The sequence below is a fragment of the Musa acuminata genome, chromosome BXJ3-7 (genome assembly GCF_036884655.1).
Source record: "Musa acuminata AAA Group cultivar baxijiao chromosome BXJ3-7, Cavendish_Baxijiao_AAA, whole genome shotgun sequence".
Lineage (NCBI taxonomy): Eukaryota > Viridiplantae > Streptophyta > Magnoliopsida > Zingiberales > Musaceae > Musa > Musa acuminata.
Genome location: NC_088355.1, coordinates 27,827,485 through 27,852,069, shown reverse-complemented (window position 1 = coordinate 27,852,069; position 24,585 = coordinate 27,827,485). Strand labels below are relative to the sequence as shown.

Sequence of the window (24,585 nt, the reverse complement as noted above, 5' to 3'; positions counted from 1 at the left end):
AAATTTCCACCAAAAATGAAGAGCAGTGACCATGTACCATACTTTATATTCGATACAGTGGCACCTTTATTTCTTCTATAGGTGATTCAGTAGAACGTAAACACCAAAAATACTCTTATTTCTTTTCAAATTTCTTCTATATAATATATTAAAAAATATATTTTGAAAGAAATTGTTTGGACGGAAAACTAAAAAAATTAAAGCCATTAACTGTCCAATAATCACATTTTTATCATTTTAAAATATGAGAACTCTTTTTAGACGACTGTCCGAGAAAAAAACATAAAATTCATTTTTTTTTTTCTGGGAAATTATCCATTCTAATTATATAACATAGAAACAAAAGTAATCGAGAACCTAAACATTTTCAAAAATTATTCTATTGTCCAATATATTAAAATAATATTTTGGGAGAAATTGCCCCAATAATTATTGGTTCTAAACACTCCCCTCGGTCAATCAAATCAAATTCTCGCACGAATATTGAGGCGTGATGAACATACACTTCAAACCTCCCAATCGCTTCCGCTCCGTCGTCTTCATTCCCCGACCTTTCTCCCTCGACACCGATGGCGGTAAGAGCACCGATCTCTCTTCCCCCGTCTCGCGTACTCCGCCTCCGTAGCCGCAGCACCTGGTCCGACTCCCTTCTCCCCCTTGAACACCTGAATCAGCCGCTCTCTTCGCGGCCCCTCGTCGCCCGCGCCGCCCTCCCCGGAAGCGGTAGCTCTGGGTCCAACGGGCCGCACGCGCCGTCGATCTCCCCTTCTTCCGCCTCCTCCGCCATCGATTTTCTCACCCTCTGTCATCGCCTCAAGGTCGGCGAGATCGATCTATGTGTTTGGTCGTGATCCATTGGCTTGTTGATCGGTTTATTAATTGTTGTTGGAAAGAATTGATCTTTCGTTCCTCTTGCAAGCGAATGATTAGCTCGCTAAACAAGCAGATCACAACATTTTCTTTCACAACTCATGGTCTTTTTGTGCGAATTTTCCAGTCATTGGGTTATAGCTTACGATTGTAGGGTACGCCGCGGTTTACCCAGGAATCCTGCATAAGTGTTGCTTTTGTCAACCATATTCAGGCTGCGTATTCTTCTCTTTTTTATGTCTCGTAAGTAGATGATGCGTCAAACCTTTGATTTCTTAAAAAACGTATTTGACAGTTGACATATTATTTTATGAACATGAAAAGGGTGGGAGGTTGGAATACATAGCACAATTGAAAGTTAGAAAGCAAAAGAGGATGCAGAATTCTAAGCATCTATATTTGTAGTGCGTCAAAGCAATTAATTTATTCGTTATCATCCTATTTCCCTTTTTGAGGTTGTAGAGAATCCCTTTATACTTTTCTATTTTCTCCGATTATATATTTATTGATTTTGTACAACACATTGATCTGGAATTTTGTATTTTATGACTAATCTCACAATGTTAATACTGAATCTAGAATTACGCTTTGTGAAGTTTCTTGATAATATTTTAATTTTAATTTTTTGTTTTCTAGACTACAAAAAGAAAAGGATGGATCAACCATGGTATTAACCATCCAGAGTCTATTGCTGATCACATGTATCTCATGGCATTGATGGCTTTAATTGCTGGTGATATTCCTGGTCTTGATAGGGAAAGGTGAAACATTTGTCAACTTCTTTGGCAGCAAAAATGCTTAAATTTAATTTAGCAAACCAGTTGATACTTGCATCTCATTGGTTTATATATTGTAATATATTTGTTGTTAATGCCATTTGGTAGCTTGGTAAAGAAGATACAAATTGCCATTGGCCATTAGTTTATCTGTACTTGTTATATTTTTCTCATTGTTCTTTCCTTGAGATGTGCCAGAGTGTTTCCTCCAACCCATACTTTAATTTGAAGTGAAATAGACTCCCAGAGACTTAACTGAGAGAATAATAACTTTTTTTTTCTGGAGAAGTAGAGGTAAAAAGCAGAATATAGTGTCTTATTGAGAGGCTACTATTGCCCAACATGTAAACATACTAGACTAGCCTTCACTTCTGAGTAATATCCCCCTTTAACTATTAAGTAAATCTTACTGTTTAAGTCTTAGTTGATCACTTATGTTGCCTTCTTGGACAACCAAATGCCTTTTGGTAATGTTGAGGGCATTGGTCTTATGAGAATCCATACACTCCATCCTGGCTATTCAATTCAAGATGGTCTGGACCCTTGCTTGTTGGCTAACAGTAATCCACAACACCTTTTCCTTTGATGTGGAAAGACTCCTATGGTGATCGATAGGGCTTTCAAGCCCTGCCAGCTATTACTCTTTGTATGAAAAGGGCTCTCAAGAGAGCCCTTGATAGTTTTGATCAGTAATAAAAGAAAAAGTAATAGGAGCAAACAAAGTAATAAAAGAAAAAGTAATATAATGGAAAAGATTAAGTAGGCATTAAAATACCCAAGGACGATATCAATGTTCCTTGGATAGTTTTGATCAGTAGAGTTTCCACATGATTTTAAAGAGTGAGAGTCGTGTAGGCTTCAGGTGATAGTGCAAAATAAACCAAACTAAACAGATATACCAACTATAGGCAGCAGGTAATAAAAAGTCTATCACCATGCAGTCGGCATCCCAGCTATGAAGGGGAGAATTATGGAAATTTGCATGGATTCAAATACTAATATGCCAACTATACCTACTGGTTCATGGTGTATTGATCATATTGGTCAATACCAACATATTAAACATTTTTTCTGTATTCTTTCAGCTGCATACCAACTACCAAGGCGTAACCTACGATACCGACCGGTGCATACTGATATAATAAGAACTTAGAACCTTGAAGCTGAATACAGGCATGAAACTAGACCATGGAAGCAAAAGGATGATTGATGAGAAGATGACCAGTTGTCTTGGTTTCTTGTGTAAAAGTTGTAGTCATGATGTGTAACAATCATTTGGTTAGAAGAATCTCCTTAGTGGGAGAAAAATTCTTCTAGAGAATAGGAGATTTAACAGGCAAGACGCTAGGAGAGGTAACTGGCAGGTTGCCAAAGTAACTTGCATTTACATGCGAACAACCTCATTTGTGTGATTTGAGATAAAGGAATCACATAGTGTCTTTAAGAAGTTCAGCTGAGGGATATTTATGACCATTAGTGTTAGTGCTACTCGTGGTGGTATGTTATTTGTAAACCACCTTTTATGCACTTCCTTTAAGAAAAATAGTTCTTTTTCCATTTCTCTACTAGTGTACTTATGTCTATTTTAATGAGCCTTCTTTGTTTAATAGGTGTATGAAGATCGCAATTGTGCATGATATTGCAGAAGGTAATTGACAATATCTTTTCTTTTGTTCTTAAATTATGAATATATTAATTTTTTATAATGAAGATAAGGATCATCCAGCTGTTGGGATTTGTCTTTGAACACCTCCAGCATGTTCTATTCTTTGCCATGATCTGCCTATTTGTTTATTTTGTTCTTATTCAGTTAGCATTTTCTTGGGACCTTTTGGTTTTGCCAGCTATTGTTGGTGATATCACACCATCAGATGGTGTTCCCAAGGCAGAAAAGAGTAGACGTGAACAAGAAGCGTTAAATGAAATGTGCAAAATCCTTGGTGGTGGATTGAGGGGTATAAATTCCTAAGGATACTTGATAATTTCTGTGCCTGAATAGGGTTTTTTGTAAACAATTCTACATCCTTTTGCAGCTGATGAGATACAGGAACTCTGGGCAGAGTATGAGAACAATTCTTCTATGGAAGCTAGTCTTGTGAAGGATTTTGACAAAGTATGTTCTACCCTGCATGTGCTAAGCCTTTGCATTTGCTCGACTTAAGAGGGCGTTATATATATATATATATATATATATATATATTTAAGTTGATTGATTTAGTGTGATTTTTTAAAAGCCAATTGTCTACATCATGATTGATCATGACTATGATTGCAAGAATGTATACATTCTTGTGTTATTATACTATTCCATTTTAGGTTTCATTGTATTGTTCAAAATGATATATGTAGTAAAAGTTTTCCTCCATGCTATAAGTATATCATTGTTCCCCAAGACTTGTCTTGATGAAGCTACGAATATTATTCTATGGCTGTTTTATATCTTCTTTCAAGCCAAAAGATGGGCGTATATGTTTGCAAGATCATTTGATTAAGAAAATGATTGATACAGAAAAATATAAATTTAAGAAAAAAGACAATTAAGTATGACGAAAGCCCGGTGATCATAATGAAGTAAATTGGTGGTAATGATAAGTCCTGGAAAGAAAGTGAAGAAAGAGCAAATATAGATTAAAAAAGAAAGATAGCAATAAAAAAATGACAAAATCCCATTGATGTATATGAAGTCTTGGAAAAAAAAGAAGTAATTTTCCCTTTTCTGTGGAACATTGATCCTTCAAGAGTACCACCACAAGGGTCATTTTGAGAATATCACTTTCATCCATCCTTTTGTCTCTGAATAAACTTGTATTATTGGATTATGGAATAGTGCAACATAGAAGCAGAATAACCTGATCCCTTCTGCATCCCCAAATTGAAGCTTTCCTAGGATAATCAAGCGAAATAGAATGTCAGTAGCACTTGTGATTGAACCCCAGGCCCCATAGCCAAGGGGCAAAAGAGAATATGTGGCTTGTGGAGTCCATGAGTTTGGAACAAGGAGGCAATAAAGCATCAGATTCTATCCCTTCTTGGTGAGTTCTGAAGAGTAAAACTAATTTTGCCTCACAAGTTTTGACCATGAGGCAATATAAAGTTTGGTGTTGAGAAGACTGGGTGAATCTTTTAGGAATTAGTGTTAAGTCATAAGATGCCACCAAATTTGAAAAAATGATACAAAAAAGAAAAAAAAAACAGATAAGACATTGGAGTTGGCTTCCACAGAATCAAGTCATGTTTCTCTAAAACCAAAGTCCTGTGAGAGAGACAAAAATAAGGTGAAGTTCTTTGAACTGCAAAGATGAGAGTTGGAGGCAAAGGCAAAGGCCAGAGAAACAAAACACTTTGATGTCTTAGAGACCATGGCACGGGCTGTAGATATGCATTTTCAATTTTAGGTGTATTTGTCAAACCTATTCTGGGTATCTTATATGGATGCAGCAGTCATTGCAAGTCATTATTGCAAGTAAAGGCAGGCAACAATTTCTGTAAAAGAAGCAAGCACTGAAAGAATTGGACAGAAGGATAACTATGCTTTACTTCAGAGATTGGTGTATCTTTGTAATTCTTAGAGCTGAAAGCCAGCAGACTGCAATTTGTTTGATAAGTTCTGTTGCAGCTCACTGTGCTGGAAATTTCTTGCATATTCTATTTTGCATGACTCAACAGAGACATTGTATCCTAGTATTGCTCATATTGAATACTTAATGCTTCCTGTCCTGCTTGTTCTTTCTCTTCTCATGGTTTAATTGGTTCCTTCTGCATTTTGTTCATGGATCTTCAGATTAGTGTGACGCCTACTAATGGCACTGATTCTTACATTTCATGACGTTGAAAGCCCTTGTTTGTCTTGCCACTTCTCTTGTTGTTGCCTCTAAGCTTATGCCTTTTTACTTTGTCATGGATTTCCCTATTTGTTAAGAGGTTTTTAAGTTACTGTTCATAAAAAAATGGCAATAGGGTACAAGCTCTGCTTATTGTTGTTTTCTTTAGATACAAGTTATTGGAAATAAGAACTCTGAATTACAGCCCAATAGGTACCTTTTCTGTCTCACTTAGGTCAATTCTCTCTTCTAACCTTCTCTCTTTTCTTCCAACTAGATATATGTTTGTTAGCACCAAGAGCTGTTCCATTTTGTCATGTTTTCTTTTTCCCATTGGCTACAAATGGTGCCTCTCATTATGATAGTAAAGATATGGGGTCATTGGTGTGTCATAATTGGTAAATTGATTCACCATTCTATTGTACTCTGCTTCAACTGTATACAATTTGTTTATCAGGAAGGTCAGAGTAAACAAAATTGGATCACCTTGTAGTGGATAGAGTGCTGACTGTTAATGTAGATATCTACATGTGTTACTTGTATATGTGGCCAATATGCACTGTATTCGTTTAGTCATTTGTGAAGACCAGCCCTAATTGCTGAACTTACTAACTTAATGGATCACCTTGTTGTGGATAGAGTGTTGACTGTCAATGTAGATATCTGCATGTGTTACTTGTATATATGGCCAATATGACTGTATTCTTTTAGTTATCTGTCAAGACCAGCCCTAGTTGCTGAACTTATTAACTTAATAGGCATGAACGACTAACCCAAATCTTAAGTCCAACTTAATGATAATAACCTATAAACTAACTCAGTGCTTCTATTACTTCCAATGGGAGACTAAACTGGAATGCGATAATCTCCTAATCTAGTGCTTGACATCCTCGTGAAAGCCCAAGGCGTAACTTTTAATGCAGAGTTATGTGGCCTTGTCCACTAACCCAAATCTTAAGCCCAATTTGATGGTAACAGAACTATCTACTCATATGAACTAACACAATTCTTTCTCACTTTCAATGTGAGACTAAACTGGAATATCATAATCTCCCCATCTTTTACTTGACATACTCATGAAAGCCGAAGGCGTGACTTATTATAGTTCAGAGTTATGTCTAGTTGACAGCATGTGAGGACTGTCTTAGTGGTAAGCTCCATTGCATGATGTGCCTCTAGTCCCATTTATGGTTACCTATTTCACTTGGGTTCATATTTCACTTGGGTTCATTTATCATTCCTAGTACTAGGTTCACTCTAATACCAATTGTCATCATGCGACCTAGCAGTAAACTGATCCATTTAACTCATTTAACTGTTAGTAAATATACATGTTGACTGAATAGTTATACAATTCATTGTTGTTCTGGAATTATTTACAGCTTACTTTATCATTTTTGTTTTGAACACTTTGATATGCAACCATAGAATTTTTAACAGATGCAAATTCATATACTTATGTGGTGAATGTTTATAAAGTACTTTTTTATATTTTTCCACCAATATTTTTCTAATAATTTTCTAAATTCAGGTGGAAATGATTCTTCAGGCTTTGGAATATGAAACAGGTATATGTTTTTGCATCTTGATCATCCATAAAACACATATTTATCTTCATGTGTCCATAATAAACATATAAGATGAAAACAACCATGTAGATTTATATCTAGTTGGATATATATTCACACATTCTGAACCATGAAAATCCATATATATATATATATATATATATATATATATATGTATATATATATGTATATATACATGCATATATGTATATATATACATGCATATATGTACATATATACATATATACATATACATACATGTATATGTATATATACATATACATACATGTATATGTATATATACATATACATGTATATATACATGTATATATATATATATATATCTGTCTAGTTGGATGTATATGGACACATTTTGAACCATACATATGTTTCATATGTGTATTCCCATGTATGCTAGTTTCATATGCCGAACCAAGATCTTGGTAGTGCACACAATCACAGCAGAACTGTAGGTGGATCTACTATTTTCTTCCCTAATTGTTTCTTTCTCAAAGCGACCTTTTGATTGATTAGGATCGACTCAACAAGTCTGTTTTGCTTTAGGATTTGAATCACTATCCTAAATCTACACTATATTTGGTTTTATTCTTAATTTTGGACTCGTTAAACCAATAAGTACTCTTAGAACTTTAGTTAACCATTTGCTTTTGGTTTAATTGTTGGTTAAAATTACAGAACAAGACAATAATGCATAGAGAGTGTGATCACCTTTTTATTTGGTTTTAACTTTTAAGTCAATAATGCATAGAGGGTGTGATCATCTTGTAAAATAGGACCACATATCGTAATCTCATATTCTTTGCGACTTCCACTATATTTTTCAGTCTCAATTATATTCTTGTATGTGGTTTTAACTTTACATCTATGGTGTTGAATCCAACAAATTAACTAACTATTTAATCAAATAGGATCAAAACTGAGATAATTTTGTATTAAATTTGAACTCAAAGGTTTGACCTAATCCTTGGATTAGTCCAAAATTTTTCCAATCTACAGCTACATGCATATTGTGGTTTGACCTATTAGTTTGATGTCCTCATAACTGTGAATTTGATTGTAGCTAATTGAGAAGTGATTTAGATTGTACATATTTGTTTTGTAGATTGTACATATTGACATGTACATTTGATATGTCATCCTCTAATAATTGTTCTATTAAGACCTATTGTACTTAACCCTTTTGTTGGTCAATGATTAATGCTTATATGAGAAGAATATTTCAAATAAGTTATTACTGAGTTTAATTTATTATCTATGGCTACTGTTGAGTTCAATCCCAAAAATCCTTTTTTTTTTTTACTCTCTGGTCTCCAAACATGAGATTCCTGAAAATTATTTGCTGAATCAGTGACACCTAAACTTGTTATGAGCTATAAAAAAGATCTTTTGGCTCTTAGTTTGACTAGTGATATTATGTTCAATATAGCTCAGTGGTGGGAAATGATCTATGTAACTGACGCTAATAATTTTATGATGGCTTCTTTTTGTAATAGCACCTAGAGCAAGTTGTCTGTTCAGTTATCTAAATTTGGTATTATGAAGTGTTCATTTGGAGAACAATATGTTAGAACAATTTCGAATGTTCTTGATTTTAATTACTTCTATTGAGTACCAGAAAGCATACTTTTCTCCCAATTTATATGCCTATCTGTATCTGAACAATTGTCCTTACAAATCTAACGTCCTTGCAGAACATGGAAAGGTCTTGGATGAATTCTTTCTTTCCACTGCAGGTAGTAAGAGAATAGACCATCTTCCAGTGACTTGAATTTTGCTCCGAGTAATCAGCATCATATGATTGGTGACCTTCTCTGACTTACAGGTAAATTTCAAACTGATGTTGGGAAGAGTTGGGCAGCTGAAGTGATATCAAGAAGAAACAAGAGGTTAGGTGAACTGGCTTAACTCAAGTGAGTTCTCTGTAACATGATGTAGTTTCCGGAGACATTGTCTTGCTGGTAATTCATTACAACCAAGCAATAAACAAGTGCTAACCAGTAAGCTGCTTTCCACTTACAGAAGCCTCTCCATTCCCATAAAAGATGCTGCTTTGCTGGTGCAAAACAATTGCCTCTTACACCATGGCTAGGTAAGAAGCACCGGCGATGCCCTTGGTTGGGGTTCACTTCTGTTAGTTCGCTTGGCCATTTTTGTCTCACAAAAAAAAAAGATATCAGAAATCATTTTGTTTTATTCAAGAAAACATTGAGAATGGAGAATCATAATCGATGCTTAAATAATCTTATCCTTGAAGTAAGGCTTCTCCACCTTGGTGCATTTTTAAGCTTTTGATAATTTTCATATTTCTTGCACTTGTTTAATTGAGAGTTACAAGGTTTAATGTCACTTGAAGTCAGGCTGAACAAGGTGGGTATTTGCCTAATGGTGATGTCTAATCCAATTCTAGTAAATTTTGAAGGGGACAAAAGAACACCAATAAAATCACGCATTCAATCAATTGCTTAGTGATGTTGCAAATTTATATACTGGTTTGGAATGCTCATTTTATATACGTGATGTGATCCAGAGACCAAACCCTTTGTCTGAGCAGGAAATGATGTAAAAGATAATATAAACTAAATTAGATTCAAATAAAACAAATAAACTCAAACCATTCAACAAGAACTGTGAAAACCAAGTTAAGAATAACAGGTTATCTAATTGAGTAGAATGAAGAAAAGGGCCTCACTGCGTTTGTCCATTGTCATTTTACAGTGGAATTGGATATGACCGTAATTCCAATTGTGTTCAAAATATTCAAATATATCCTTTTCACTTGTATCAATACAATTATTTTTATTTGCATAATGTATTTTACCTTATATTTTTAGTTATATTTTCTTTATATTGGAAAAAAGGACTCAGAATCAGTATGGTGTGAAGCCTCTCTTGTAAACAGAATTAGTATCTCTTATTTGATGGATATCGAGTCATGTGATGTGATACTGATCCTTCAAATATTTACTTTGCAAGGCTTTACCGTTAGTGTCGACCGGATCGTTTAGTGGGTCGAATCGGGATAAATTTGCTCCATAACACCTTATAGGACGGTCTAATCGGGTGGGACCCGAACTTACAAGACGTACAGGATCGGACGAGAAAACAAAAATCGCAAACCGTATCATTAAGAAAAATAAAAAGTAAGAACGTCTTCTAAGCTTCATTTAAGTCGAATCTCCGTTCCATCGATCTCTCACTGCGAATTCCTCCCTCATCGACGAGAGAGAGAGAGAGAGAGAGAGAGAGACGGGTGAACTTCGATCCGTGGCTGGGCCGGGTATGGGCGAGGAGGAGGGGGATCCGCAGCGGCTGAAGACGACCGCCGCGGCGGCGTACGACTACGACAACGATCCCCGATGGGCGGAGTACTGGTCCAACATCCTGATCCCGCCCCACATGGCCGCTCGATCCGACGTCGTCGACCACTTCAAGCGCAAGTTTTACCAGCGCTTCATCGTACGACTCTCCAATCGCTTCACTCGTTTACCGTTCGTAGCAATCGCGTTCTTTGATGCCTAAGCCGAGGCAAAGATCGTGCAATGCCAGTCCTTTCCTGCGATCTGCGAGTTTGGTCTCGGTTGCCTAAGAAATAGATGAGCGTTCATAAATTAGGGTTTTATTAATATGCTTTTTCTGTTGCTCGATTGTAGAACTTCCATCTTTGTTTAAGATATCGACATGTTTTCTGGTCGATTTCTCGTTATTCTGATGATATTTTTGATGTGGTTTTCTTTTGGTAATTTAAGATATCCTTTTATGTCTTTATGCAGCTAATTTTTTCTTAGTTCTTTCCCTAGGAAACTGAGTCAGTTATTATTCTGCTGATTTGCTTTGAAATTTTAGCTTTTAATGGTCAAGTTTTAGCTTCTTTTCTTATTCCTTGAAGCTGTCAAGTTCTGAATCTCCAGTTTAGCTTTTGTGTCAACACCTTTAACTTTTGTGTCAACATCTAACGCCTTCAGTTCCTTGACTTTGTTATTTCGCTTCTTCCTTTCGAGTTTGTTGTGATTTTATGGGTATCATTCAGCTTTTGTGGTACATCTGGTGGTTGACTTTAATGGATTTCGTTTTATTCTCATGGGCACAAGAACCCGTTAACAATTCTGTTCCAATGATTCTCAAGTGGTGTTTTGACAGGCATTAAGTCCTTGTTAGCTATTGTGGCAACTTGCTGAGTCTATTGGATTTCATATGGAAGGAAGCAGGTTTTACTATGACTTGTCAGGAGGAATACAGTGATTACAATCCATTTCTGTTATTGACTGAAGTTCGACATAGCCAGGGGTTCCCAAATATTAAAATTTTAAAAATATGATCACAAAAGTAAAAATGACACATTAAATTGCAATCATATAAAGCACCAAATTACATTGTTCAAATGTAATAATAAAAATATCAAAACAAAATAAGATTGACATCAAATTCAATGATCACCATAATCAATTTCATGATTCTCAATGATCATCATAATCCTAACAATGTACCCTCCTCAAGCTGGTGCAGGAAATTTAGCAAAGTTCATGAAATAAAAAAAAGAAATAGGAGATCATTAAAGGTGCAAGAAATAGGAGATCATTTAACAAAACTGTGGTTGTACCTATAAACTGAGAATGAGGAGATGGAGAAGTAATCGATAGAGGAAGGTGGTGGTTAGGGCGGAGGAAAGTGGCAATCAATGGCGGAACGAAGCTAGTCAACGGTATAAACTCACACGACGGAGAAATAAAGTGGCGTAGGGCAGAGGAGGCTTGCGGTTCGGCTAAGTACGATTGAGGAGGCTTATAGTTTAATGACCTGGGGAGGAAGAGGCTCAGTTTGATGGCATAGGAGTGTATATATATCAGTTTCTCCAATTGTCTATATGATAACTTGTTGCGGACCTTCGTGTGAATCAATGCAAATGTTGACCAATTACGTTTGCAACTACTAGATGTTGTCTACGAAAGTACATAGATGATAACCTTCTTTAAATTTGGTACGTCCCCTTAAATTATAGTCCTCACTTGATTGCAAAAAAGATATAAATAAGATTTTTTTAACATAACAAATAATTAATATCAAATATAATTTATAATCAACATATATGTAACTTGTCCTCATTATGTCCATATTGTAACGACATGATGCACCTACAATGTTGGTGAATAAATCAGTTGTTTCTCGAAATAATCGACCCTCCATAATAGCATTGGCTACACTGGCAGTGTTTGGCAAGAGTCGATATGTAATATTTTTCAGTGCCGACAAGAAATTTGATTGTGTTCCAAGACTATATCGAAATTGAATACTTGAATTTAGATAATACGCTACAAGACAAATAATTTCGTTAGTAAGAATTATTTAAATATTAAAAAATTATGAATTAAATTATCCTAAATATGAATTTGCCTACATTATGGATGCCTTGGTCCATATGAACTTTGGTCTTGCGATTAATGATCTGTAAGTATTAATCAGCCTTAAAATAATCTGTAAATGCTTTCTTGATCTCATCTCTTGTGGTAATTAGCATATGTCTAAGATAAGACATTTGGGGATGCTTGTCGATATCGATCTTATGAAGGACAATATAAGGTGGTTTCACTCCTATTATAATTTCATTTAAGGTGTCCCAAAATCTAGAAGAAAGAATAGTCTTTTCTACCTTTTTTCCATCACTCGATCTTGAATACATAAAATCAGACTATTCTTGTGAGGTGACCATTATCTGAGGCCCTGCCTCTTTTGGCTGTATTGACTTTAAGACAATAAAATTTGTAGTATACTAGGTGACTCCAAGTCGGATTATATCATAATTTGTATACTTTTGCATTAAAAAGTGGACCCAATGGTGATTATATATAAACTTTGTAATCGATTGTGCTCGAGCTACACATTTATTGATTGATGGTAGCTTGTCAAAATCTTTCAGCATTAGATCCATACAATGAGTTGCACATGGAGTCCAAGATAATATTTTTTTTCCATCAATTGTAAATCGACTTTCTTGAAATTGGCTTTATTGTTGGTGATTATCTGGATAATGTGCTATGGTCTGATTTTCTCTCCTACGGTGTTCATTAGGTTTTCAATATAGTTTGTATTTTGAATCTTGTTGGAAGCATTAACTGACTTATAAAAACCTACCCATCTATTGCAATATATAAGAAAATTGATGATATTTTTATTGGCCCTATCCAACTGTCACACATCAGTGTCACCCCATATTCGTCCCACTACCTCTCGAAGGATTTGATCCAATTAGTCATTTCTGTCACCTCATCTAAATACACGCCGTGGATCCCCTTCGGTGTTAGACGTTGGATCCCTGTGCCAGCTTTTTTAATAAAGGAGAATATGCTCTGAGAATAGGAAACTTGGGTTGTGTTTGCTGGAATCATGTGGAAGTCAAATCATTTTGCAATTGCTTTCCCAATATTTTGCTTATTTTCTTTTGTATATGCAATGCCAATTCGTGTTTGCCTCGCTGTTTGTTGAGGATAGGCTTGCGGATCAATATTAATAATATTTGGTGTTGACCTCCTGCTATGTCCTCTGATAAAACCACAGATTCGACCGTGCCTCATGCTACCAATCCGACTCAACTAAGGAGGGGTAGTTGGCTATCTTATGCTGGTCAATCTCTGGATTCCTTGTGGTATAGACCTACTATCATCACCATGCTTCCATTATGAGTCTAATCGTTGATGCCTTATTGTTTCCTCGTACATGTACTGATGCTCCAGTGATACATAAATACTAACTTTGAGATCCAAGTCGATGTTATCACTACAACTCTCATATTCGTCATTAACTGATTCTTGCGTAGCTCTATAATATTTTTCCTTAGCTTTTGTCTTCTTTTTCATTATATTTTCCCTTGTTGTAATTTATCTTGAAATGATTCACAGATTTTCGTTAGAACTTTCTTACATTTTGCAACATTAGGATACCGTCGGCCAACTACATCTTCACCTAGGTGATTCCTCCACCATTGTTGATCTAGTTATAATAAATGCATTGTCAATGATGACGGTTTTCATTTATCATTCAAGTATGATATCAAGCGTCATCATGTGCCTGTTCCTTTGGTGCCATATTCTTACCAAAATTGAATCAAATAATCAAGTTGTGATTAGCTCTAATTTGAAATAATAAGGTGCGATTTTACGTAATGAACCCTACTTTGTCACTATAAACATGTCAGTCAATCTATTCAAATTAGGGCTGCTGAATATATCTTAGAATTGACTCAATATCATTAAATTTATCATTAAATATACTAATTACAGTATTAAAAAACTTAATTAAATCCTAATTAGCTTTATTTTACCACTATAAATATGTCAAACACCCTAATAAACATTAAATATATAAATTTAATTCAATATAGGTCAAATTACAATGAAATCATCATTAAATACACTAGCCACATTATTAACATGGTTGATTACTCCCTAACTCTTCCTCTTTTATCACTATAAACATGTCAAACACTTTAATAGGTATTAAAGATATTTAATTGATCTAATGTGAGTTAAATTTTGATATCATCATAATTAAATATACTAATCATAGGATTAACCTAGTTAATTAATCCCTAACTAGTATTCTTTCACCGTAATAAATATGTCAAACACCCGTGTTAAAGATATTGAGTTATTCAGTATGGGTTAAATTTTGATTAAATCATTACTAAAATCACTAATCATAATATTAAAAAACTTAATTAAAACCTAATTAAACCTATTATACCATCACAAACATGTAAATCACATTAATATGCATGAAATACAAAGCTTTGACCCATTAAGTGTCTAATTTTGAAAAAATCAGCATTAAGCACACTAATCACAACATTAAAGACCTTAATTACTTCCTAATTAACACTATCCTGTTATCAAAAATATGTCAAACAATATATTAGCCATTAAACATATAGAATATACTTAATCATCTCATAAATCAGACATCCTTCTTGATTAAAGTGTTCTTCCTCTTAATCTTCCTAAATTTGATCCAATCCACAAATCACAGTTTTATTGAGTTTAAGAGTGAAAATGTGAGAATGAGAAAGAGTTTGAAAGAGAAAAATGGGTTGTAAGAAAGGGGATGAAAGGGTTTAAAAACCATTTCTTTTGGTTCAAACGATTAAATTGATCGTTTGAAATAAGGCAATCTCATACCTTGATCGGTAATGGTCGAAATCCGATTGTTACCAATCAGTACAGGTCGATAACGATTGAATTTCAATCTTTATCGATTGGTACAGACCTCGTAACACTCGATATGGGGTCATGTAACGTGTATCGCCCAATACGGGGCGGTCCGCGTATTGGTTCCCTATCGGATCGATATGCATCTCCTATACCAGGCGGTATACCACATTATGACGATCCTTGGGTGTTGATGAGTTTTGCTATTGCCTTTTAACCAGGTTTATGTAGCATAAGCATGGTAATTAGAAAGAGAGGAAATAGAGAGGAGAGAAAGATAAAGGCAGCAAGCTGTCACACTTAACACTACATTAATAATTCATCTTAATGTAATTGAATACAAGGGTGATTAGCACCCTTATATATAAAAAAAGTTTTTTGACCCTAGCAAGGTCATGACATCGAATCCTGCCTTAACTACTTCTTGACAGACAACATTACATGCTTGACCGTTAAGCCACCTAAAGAGCAAAACAAATCATTGTATAATGATATGTTACCCTAAATAACTAATTGACTACTTCTAATTTGACTTAAATCAGTAACTTGTCTTCTAGGACTCTCTTCTCAAATAAATCTGTTCAAACACGTTTAACTTGGGTAGTTGATAAAATAAACCTAAAGATCCAATGAATAATTCAGAAAAAAATGAGTAGACTACCCGGGGGCTAGAATTAGGACCCTAATTTGACATATTTTAATCACTTGAATCACATCTTATCATAATCATATTTTTTTACTATTAAAATTAACCTTCTTGACTAGGGCTTTGACCAATTTAAAGAGAAATGCCTCATGAGGAGCTTATCTGGTAGATGTCATAAATGATTTGTATTGGCTTGTAACACTTTGGTCTTAATTTTTATGCATACCCTACATGCATGACTAAAATAGGATGCAACCTTGGAGTTTACTATTGCTATTAATAATATTATAACGAAAAAGTGGCCAATTTGAAACATATTAACTTGTTAAACAAAAGGATATGGTTTCTCCTATACATGGGTGTTTGATAATTGTATATAGTTATAAGCACCTAACCGTAAAAAACACATGTATATCCTATCTAGATTTATATACATAAAAATGTCGTCATCTATATTTGTGTTAGCATGGGTCTGTACTTGCTCACCTCCCCATCCATCACATGGGTGTGGTAATAATATCTCTATCTGCATAATAGAGTCTACATATTTCAAAATCTTATGTATAAAACTTTTCATGGTAAGCTCATCTTCTCATGGCCTCTTTACCAATGTATAACCTCGTAATATGTATAACCCCTTAACATGATAGATGCATAATAAAGAGATAAAATTCTGATTCAAAGTAAATCGGAGTGCACATGTGCAATAGTAGGTCATAATACATGTAATAGACAATTATGGTAGATCAATGAACTCCCACATCATATACTATAAGATATACGTGCACTCTCACGCTACGTGTTATAATATATATATATATATATGCACTTCCACATCATGCTATCATAGACTTAGTTGGAATTGCCGAAGTCATAAGGCACCCTTGTGTTATCTATCCTTAAAGGGTTAGCCTAGAAACAACCTTACTTAGGTCCCGAAGGACTTGTAAAAGAGCAAATTGATTAGTTTAATAAACTAGCAATAGATAAGATCCGATGTCTTGCCAAAGAGAGCAGCTTTACAAGCAATTTAGCAAACACTTAACGTGCAAGAGAGAAAAAAAAGAAAGAGAAAATGAGGACTTCCGAAGACAAAAGAATAGTCGTAAGTCCGCAAATGACTGCTCACTATGTGTTGGGCATGTCGACAAGTTCCCGTAGCCTTTACGTATAAACTTATAAATTCAATCAATGCCCAACACTACCCTAAACCCCTACCCAACCTTACGCTACCCAAGGGGATCCAAGGGGTTGAGATGGTTGACATTTTGCTTTGCACTGTAGCCTGTAGAAAACAAGCCATGACATAAAAACTCAATGGTTGCTCTGTAGCTTTACAAACTATTCTTGCTTATAGTTTTTGAGGAAAAACACACAAAAACAAGGTAGAGCATTGCCATGAACTTAGTTGTCATTGCCTAAGTCGTGTGGCACCCTTGCGTGTCCGTCCGCAAAGGTCAGCCTCCTTGAAACCTTCTATGATCCTTTAAAACCTACAAAAGAGAAAACGGATTAAATAAAGCATTTCACTCGGGATCCATAAGCAACCATTTTAAAAAACACTTTATAGTCAATGCAAATTATAACTATAGACTTCGCAAGCTCTAAACGATCGCACAATAAAGGGTCCAAAATTGTCAATTACATATCAAAATCTCCACAAGTGCTCACATGACACAACCTTTGTTTGTAAGCCTAAGACAACCACTAAAACCTACCAAAATTGGATTGCTAAGCCCACTATCAGCCCTTTACATGTTGTGCAAAGCATGAACAAAACCGAAAGACACGGACATACATGAGCATTACATCAAACATTCTGTTTACAATTTTGTCCATGAAGTTCTCCCCCACTTATTCATTCGATGTCCTCGTCGAAGTCTTTGCAGACGTTGCATCTCTTCGCCTTCTTTGAGTCTTCAATCTTCTGCTTGAACTGCAACACGCCTCTTGGCTCCCAACTGCTCTTCGTCGTCGTTGTTGAGTAGTTGAACCTTAATCTCCCATGCTGCTTCAACGCGCTAATGACTCTTGACTCTGGTGTGGGGACGGCTGAGTTGTGTTGATCCTTGTTGGTTCCTATGGATCCTTTAGATGAAGGAAAAGACCATCTTTGGTATGCGCCGGTCTCTCAAATGCCTCATGCTGCTTGAACTAGGTGGATGCTTGTTGGAGCTTTAACAAGTTTGAAATTTTTTTTGAGTCATTTCTCCACAAAATTTGTCCATTGATTCTTCTTTTCTTTAGTTGTCATTTCCAAGTAGGTTCGCATCATTTTTGCTTTTAATTGACATTTTATTGGGAAATGAAGCAGACAATCTACTCTCAATATTATCGATCATCATTGGTGAAGATTTGATAACTATTGTCTTCCCTTCGATTTTTTCGAAGAATCTTTGAACCTGTGCAGAGCTCCTTTGTTGGATATCTAGGAGAATTTGGGTACTCGGGTTCGCCCATTCTCTTAAGAGTTGAAAAGACAAATGTTACTTGACTTCGCCTGCTTCCTCAAGAGTTGTACTCCATGCATCGAGTTGGTTACTAGCCTTTGCTCGCTCTTTGCTCACACTTCTAAAGCACTCGAAGTATTTGCACTCCTTATATTGAGTTAACTACTGTGATTTACCTTCTCAATGCAATCGAACTTTTGGAATGTAAGAAGCTTTCATACTAACTTGGAGCAAGTCTCTAATAGTTTTGGTCGTCTTTGGGATTGTACCGTCTTCTCCATCATCTCTGTCGCCTACTCCTCAGAGTAGCGAAGGTACAACACCACGTATTGCCTACTTCGTTCCTTGGTCGAGCACTCTTACATCGACTCGAAGTCCTCCGCTTTCAGCTATCTTGATGAGAAGCTCGTTGACATCGGTCTTACGAAGTTCCTTTGCCTCTACCTTTCATTCTTATCTCAGTTCTTGGAGTTCGCTTCTGCATTCTCCACCTCCTTGGCCCCTTTTATGATCAAACGCTCTCCCTCTATAAGAGTAAGGGATCGATGACTCTATAGAAGTCTCGCCTCTGTGGTACCATGGCGCTGCCATGCCCATGACCCTACTATCCGTTGTCTCGCATCTACGTCCCTTTCTTCGCGATCGGTAGATCCACCTTTGCGACACTGTGACACTTTTTTGAGTCAACCTACATTCTAACCGATACTTGGTCTTGGGTAGCTAAGTCCCTTTGGACTTGTCATTGCTTTCTCACCCCTTTCGACCACCTGCTTCAACACCTTTGTGTTCTCCGAGCAGTTCCCTTTGGTCGATGGAAAGACAAATTGTAACCCTTATGCATGGCCATCGCCATCATGTTACAGGGCTCGCATCGATTTTGTTCTCCTTAGCTTCCTTGATAGCATCGTCCGCTTATTCAGCCTTGTTCTTTGGCTTGCTAGGTCGCTTCTTTGACTTCCTTGAACTCGGACTACGATCCCTCTATGTGTAGCTTATGTCAGCACATCGCAGGGTATCTGCCACTTCCGATCGTGTTCGCTTCTTTGGCAATCGACCTTTGTCCACCCGCTCTCGGATCACACCCAGATGAAGCACAACTCTAGGACAGTTCGCCGCCTATAAGCTCCCGAAGTCCATTGACTTCGTTGAAATTGGTGCACTATTGTTTAGATCCTGGGCCTCTGCCCCCATCAGCATAATCCCGCTATGCACCGCTTCCTTCATGGCAACTCAAATGGTAGCACTACGACATATTCTTCAAGAGTACCCACCTCCGTATCCTCTTACCCCGTGCCAATGTCTTTTGACCCCAACTTCACCTCCGCAAGTTGAGTCGTCTTAGTTCTTCGTCAAATGCTTCTCCAAGATAAGGTGTATATGCCTTGAAGCTCCCTTCATCTTTGACACAATGCAGGATGAGTCTGCTCCATCAGAATGAAGGACCCATGGAACGACATGATCCTGCTCTTGCCTTTATAGGAGTTCATGTCTTTGACCTTTGTCTAAGGAAAGCTTTGTGCCTCCGCTCTATATTCCATCTTCTATGTCGATTCCCTTAATGCTGCTTGGGTACTTCACCACGTTATACCTAAGTTTCTTCGCTCCTCGATTTGCATTGGGTTGATGGTGGTCGTCGCACCCACCATTCTATAGGTCAGCCCTCCATTGAGTTCGATCTTTATATCGGCTTCAAGCATGCCTTCATTTTGTGTTGCCTTGGATCGCTTCCCCACTTGATCTCGTAATACATCCACCAATGCATTACCTCATATGAGATCATGCGACGACTCCTCATCGCTCTCTCGGTCCGTTAAGCTTTGTGGAGATGTAGTCTTGAGGTACTCAATATTTACGGTCCGTTGCATATGATTCTCCCTCTTGTCACGGACTTAGTTGGTTTTGCCTAAGTCGTATGGCACCCTTGTATGTCCGTCCGTAAAGGTCAGCCTCCCCGAAACCTCCCATGGTCCTTTAGGACCTAAAAAAAAGAAAACGGGTTAGAGAATGTGCCTCACTCGGGATCCACAAGCAAACATTTCAGAAAACACTTCATAGCGCAAATTACAAACAGACTTTACAAGCTCTGAACGGTTGCACAACAAAGGTTCCAAAATGGTCTACTACAGACCGAGTATCTCTCACAAATGTCCATATGACATAACCTTTATTTACAAGTCTAAAACGGCCATCAGACCCAACTAAAATGGGGTTGTTAAGCCTTCGACCGGCCCTCTACATGTTGTGCAAAGCATGAACAAACCAAAAGACACGGAGATACATAAGCATTACATCGAACATCCTGTTTAGAATTTTGTCTATGATATTCTCCCCCACTTATTCCTTCGACGTCCTCATCGAAGCCTTTGTCGACACTGTAACTCCTCGCCTTTGCTGAGTCGTCAATCTTCTGCTCCAGCTGCAATGCGTCTCTTAGCTCCCAACTGCTCTCCGCTGTTGTTGTTGAGTAGTCGAACTTTTGATCCGTCATGCTGCTTCAACTCGCCAATGACTCTGACTCTAGTGTGGGGTTGGCTGAGTTGTGTTGATCCCTGTTGGTTTATGCGGATCCTTCAGATGAAGGAAAAGATCATCCTAACTATACGCTAGTCTCTCAAATGCCTCATGCTGCTTAAATTGGGTGGATGTTTGTTGGAGCTTTAACGAGCATCGCCTCGTAAACTTCTGAAGTTTTCGGATCCTTCCTCCACAAAATTTGTCAATTTACTCTTCTTTCACTTAGTTGTCACTTCCAAGTAGGTTCATATCACTTTCGCTTTTGATTGATTGACATCTCTTGGGAAATGAAGCGGATAATCTACTCTCAGTAGCACTGATCACCATTGGTGAGGATTTGATAACTATTGTTTTTCATTTTGTTTCTTCGAAGGGTCTTTGAACATGTGCAGAGCTCCTTTGTTGGATGGCTAAGAGAATTGGGGTACTCGGTTTCGCCTATTCTCTTAAGAGTTGAGAAGGCAAAGGTTACTTGTCCTCGAAGTTTGTACTTCATGCATCGAGCTGGTTACTAGCCTTTGCTTACTCTTTGGTCACACTTCTGAAGTACTTGAAGTTTTTGCACTTCTTGCGTTGAGTTAGTTACTGTGATTCACCTTTTCAATGCCATCGAACTTATGGAATGTAGGAAGTTTTCACCCCAACTTAGAGCAAGTCTTTTGTAGTTTTGGTCGCCTCTAGGATTGTACCGTCTTCTCCATCAACCTTACCGCCTACTCCACAAAGTAGCAAAGGTATAGCACCGCGTATTGCCTGCTTCGTTCCTTGGTCGTGCTCCTATATGCTGATGACCAAGGCTTTCATCCGATGTAAAATTTGATGCACTCCCAAAAGACCTGTCTCTATGATACCATGACTTTCACTCCTTGAATCCATAGCCCTTCTTGTCGTCATGTTGTTCATCGAAGTAGAACTCCCAATAGCTACCAATCATACCTCCGTATGATATAGTCCCTTCCGGGACTAGATTTGTGTGTATCGCATTGCCACGAACTATTCCACCACGATCCGCTGCACCATGTCGCCTCCTCTGCCAACATATCGCAGGGCCTCTTCCACATTCGATTGTGTTCGCTCCTTTGGCAAACGACCTTCGTCCACTCGCTCTCGGGTCACACTCAAACGAAGCACAGCTCTAGGATAGTCCGTCGCCTAGTAGCTCCTGAAGTCCATCGACTTCGCTGAAATTGGTGCACCATTGTCTGGATCCTGTGCCTCTGTCCCTACCAGCTATTCTTGCATGGATTATAAAGAAAATTGAGCAAAACCTAGTGATTCTAAAGTTGTAAACCTTAGAAAGTTGAGTTCGCTCCACCCAAAGCTTAGAGAGAGTTCTAAGGGAGGTGTGAGAGGGATTCCTTGTAAAAGAGGGTTGTAAAAGGTTGTCTCCTAAACCTGTGAAAAGGAGAAGAGGGGTGTAAAAGGGTAGTTGGTCTTTGTCCATTCAAAGAAGACCGATAGTGGATGCCGGTGGCCTCGACGGAAGAGGAATCGGCGAAGTGGATGTAGGTCACGACGACTGAACCACTATAAAAATTCTGGTTTGCGTTTCTCTTGTGATATTTACTTTACTGCAAACCACTTTATTTGCTTTACATCCACTACGCTCTTCCGTACGCTTTCAAAGTTAATACCTTTACGAAAAGGTTTTTCGTCGGAAACAGATTTAATCGCAACTAAGTTTTGAACCGACGTAATTTTTACCACTGCACTAATTCACCCCCCTTAGTGCCGACTTTTTTCCTAACAATTGGTATCAGAGCCTCGTTATTTCTCACTTAGTTTAACACCCAAGAGAAATAGCTCTTTTCGGCTTTCAAGAGGGACTTTCTCTTATTCGTCCTCCCTTGTTCAATGGGACGGACTACACATATTTGGAAAGCTCGAATGAGAGTTTTCTTACTTTCTTTGTATTTGAATTTATGGAATATTGTCGAAAGCGATTTTCGAAGGTCTTCTCTTCTAATGAACTATTGGAATGATTTGGAGAAGAGGATTTTTTCTTTAAATGCTAGAGCTATGAATGCTCTATTTTGCGCCTTGGATAAAACCGAATTTAAATGGGTTTCTACTTGCGAAACGGTTTTTGACATTTGGTATACTCTTGAAATTACACATGAAGGCACTAGCAAAGTTAAAGATTTAAAAATCAACTTTTTGATGCATGATTTTGAACTTTTTCATATGAAACCAAGCGAAACCATTGGAGACATGTACACTCGTTTTACGGATGTCGTCAATGGTTTAAAAGCACTTGGTAAAAGTTTTTTGGACTTTGAACTTGTAAACAAAATTTTACGTTCTCTTAATAAGAACTGAGATTCGAAAGTAATCGCAATACAAGAGGCAAAAGATTTTAATAATTTTTCACTTGAAGAACTTTTTGGTTCATTAATAACATACGAAATGACGCACAATGCACAAAACGAACTTAAGAACATCCTTCCAAAGAACAGGAAGGATTTCGGACTTGGAACAATCGAAGATCACTCGAGCATAAGCTCAAGTGATGGTGAACTTGAACTCCTCGGTATGAAATTTAAAAAGTTCTTGAAATAAAAATTGAAGAATAAAAATAAACTTAAAAAGAACGCAACTACTTGCTATGAACGCAAGAAGAAGGAAGCAATCTTGAACGAAACGAGCTCATTCGAAGATGAAGGACAATCCAACAAAGGCGAGGTGACAAACTACGCCTTAACGATTTTCAACAATGAGGTAAAATACTCAAACAAAACCCCTTTAGTTTATCTTGAAATTACATGATGCTTTGCATGAGTTATTTTTAATTTAGCTTAGAAAAATTATTTTTCTTGAAAATTATATGTTTAATAATGTAATGAATAATGCTAAAAATAAAATTTTTAGGAATCATGCTTATCCTTCTAGTAATGATCATGAAAATTATATGTTTTATGTTAAAGGAATAAAATGTTAGATTTAAATCTAATGACAATCCTACGTATGTTTTTCAAGAAGAAATAATGTGTATCTTGATGATTTCCAATTTTGATTGAAACCATGCTTGATGCCTTAATGAAAATGTTAAGAGGTTTGATATCATGCTTAATGTGAATCTGTGCATGATGATTTGAAGAAATGATGATTTTTGGTTTATTGATCTTGATGGTTTTTATAACGAAATTTATTTTTCGATTCTAAACGATTTATGCATGTTCTTATTTGATATAAAATGATAAAGGCATACTTGTATGAAACCAACAAGTTAAAATGAAACATCTCTATCTTATCGAGTTTTGAATAAGAGATTGAAATACATATTTATATTATTTTGAATCTCTTGAACTATGAAAGTGATTTTGATGATTTGATGATTTAAATTTGAATAAATTCTTTTTATCCAAATCATGATCTTAATTCATTGATATTTATAAATTAAGATTTATTATGAATCAAGATTTTTTTTTATCATTCTCCTATGATTCTACTTGGTGTTTTCTTAAGAGGAGATTTTCTAAATGAATCATGATTTTTTGGAATTATAATTTTTATAATTCATAATGAATTGAGAGATATTATATATGAATCGAGGTCATTTATGTGTTCTCTCATGACATCTTTTTGCTATAAGAATGTCTTCATCTATATCATGATCTTGAATTCTCGATATTGATACTTAAATTTTTTCTATGAATCAAGATATTGTTTTTGAACTCCCATGTTTCTTTTTGTTATTTTCTAAAAATAAGAATTGTCAAAGTGA

The 24,585-nt window shown here is 36.5% G+C and overlaps 2 protein-coding genes across 5 annotated transcripts in view; both read left to right on the top strand.

Moving 5' to 3' along the window:
* Positions 1–477: 477 nt before the first annotated feature.
* On the top strand, positions 478–9,333 carry LOC135642343 (uncharacterized). Of its 3 annotated transcripts, none has more exons than XM_065158427.1 (9): positions 478–575; positions 1,507–1,631; positions 3,257–3,294; positions 3,491–3,601; positions 3,680–3,759; positions 6,999–7,035; positions 8,748–8,789; positions 8,879–8,942; positions 9,076–9,333. In XM_065158427.1, exons 1-9 carry the CDS (start codon positions 570–572, stop codon positions 9,143–9,145), a joined length of 573 nt encoding a protein of 190 aa, XP_065014499.1. In that variant the 5' UTR covers positions 478–569; the 3' UTR covers positions 9,146–9,333. The 3 variants fall into 3 exon arrangements, with proteins under 3 accessions (XP_065014499.1, XP_065014497.1, XP_065014498.1); XM_065158425.1 differs by having other exon boundaries at positions 490–818; XM_065158426.1 differs by having other exon boundaries at positions 493–818; positions 8,879–8,966.
* An 880-nt stretch (positions 9,334–10,213) lies between these two features.
* The window catches only part of LOC135643510 (uncharacterized), a 33,412-nt gene continuing 19,040 nt past the window's right edge, over positions 10,214–24,585 (top strand). Inside the window, exon 1 of one of the 2 annotated variants that reach the window (XM_065160547.1) lies at positions 10,214–10,512. In XM_065160547.1, coding sequence (XP_065016619.1) covers positions 10,336–10,512 — 177 coding nt within the window. In that variant the 5' untranslated portion in view covers positions 10,214–10,335. Of the gene's footprint in view, positions 10,513–14,655; positions 23,580–24,585 lie in introns of those variants that run through there. The other variant, XM_065160548.1, reaches the window with a different exon arrangement.

Excerpts from the sequence above, each read along its gene's own strand:
- LOC135642343 (XM_065158425.1), top strand. The coding sequence starts at position 570 with ATGGCGGTAAGAGCACCGATCTCTCTTCCCCCGTCTCGCGTACTCCGC. Across the intron at positions 3,760-6,998 it reads TTGTGAAGGATTTTGACAAA|GTGGAAATGATTCTTCAGGC; the intron begins GTATGTTCTACC and ends TTCTAAATTCAG. Across the intron at positions 8,943-9,075 it reads ATATCAAGAAGAAACAAGAG|AAGCCTCTCCATTCCCATAA; the intron begins GTTAGGTGAACT and ends TTCCACTTACAG.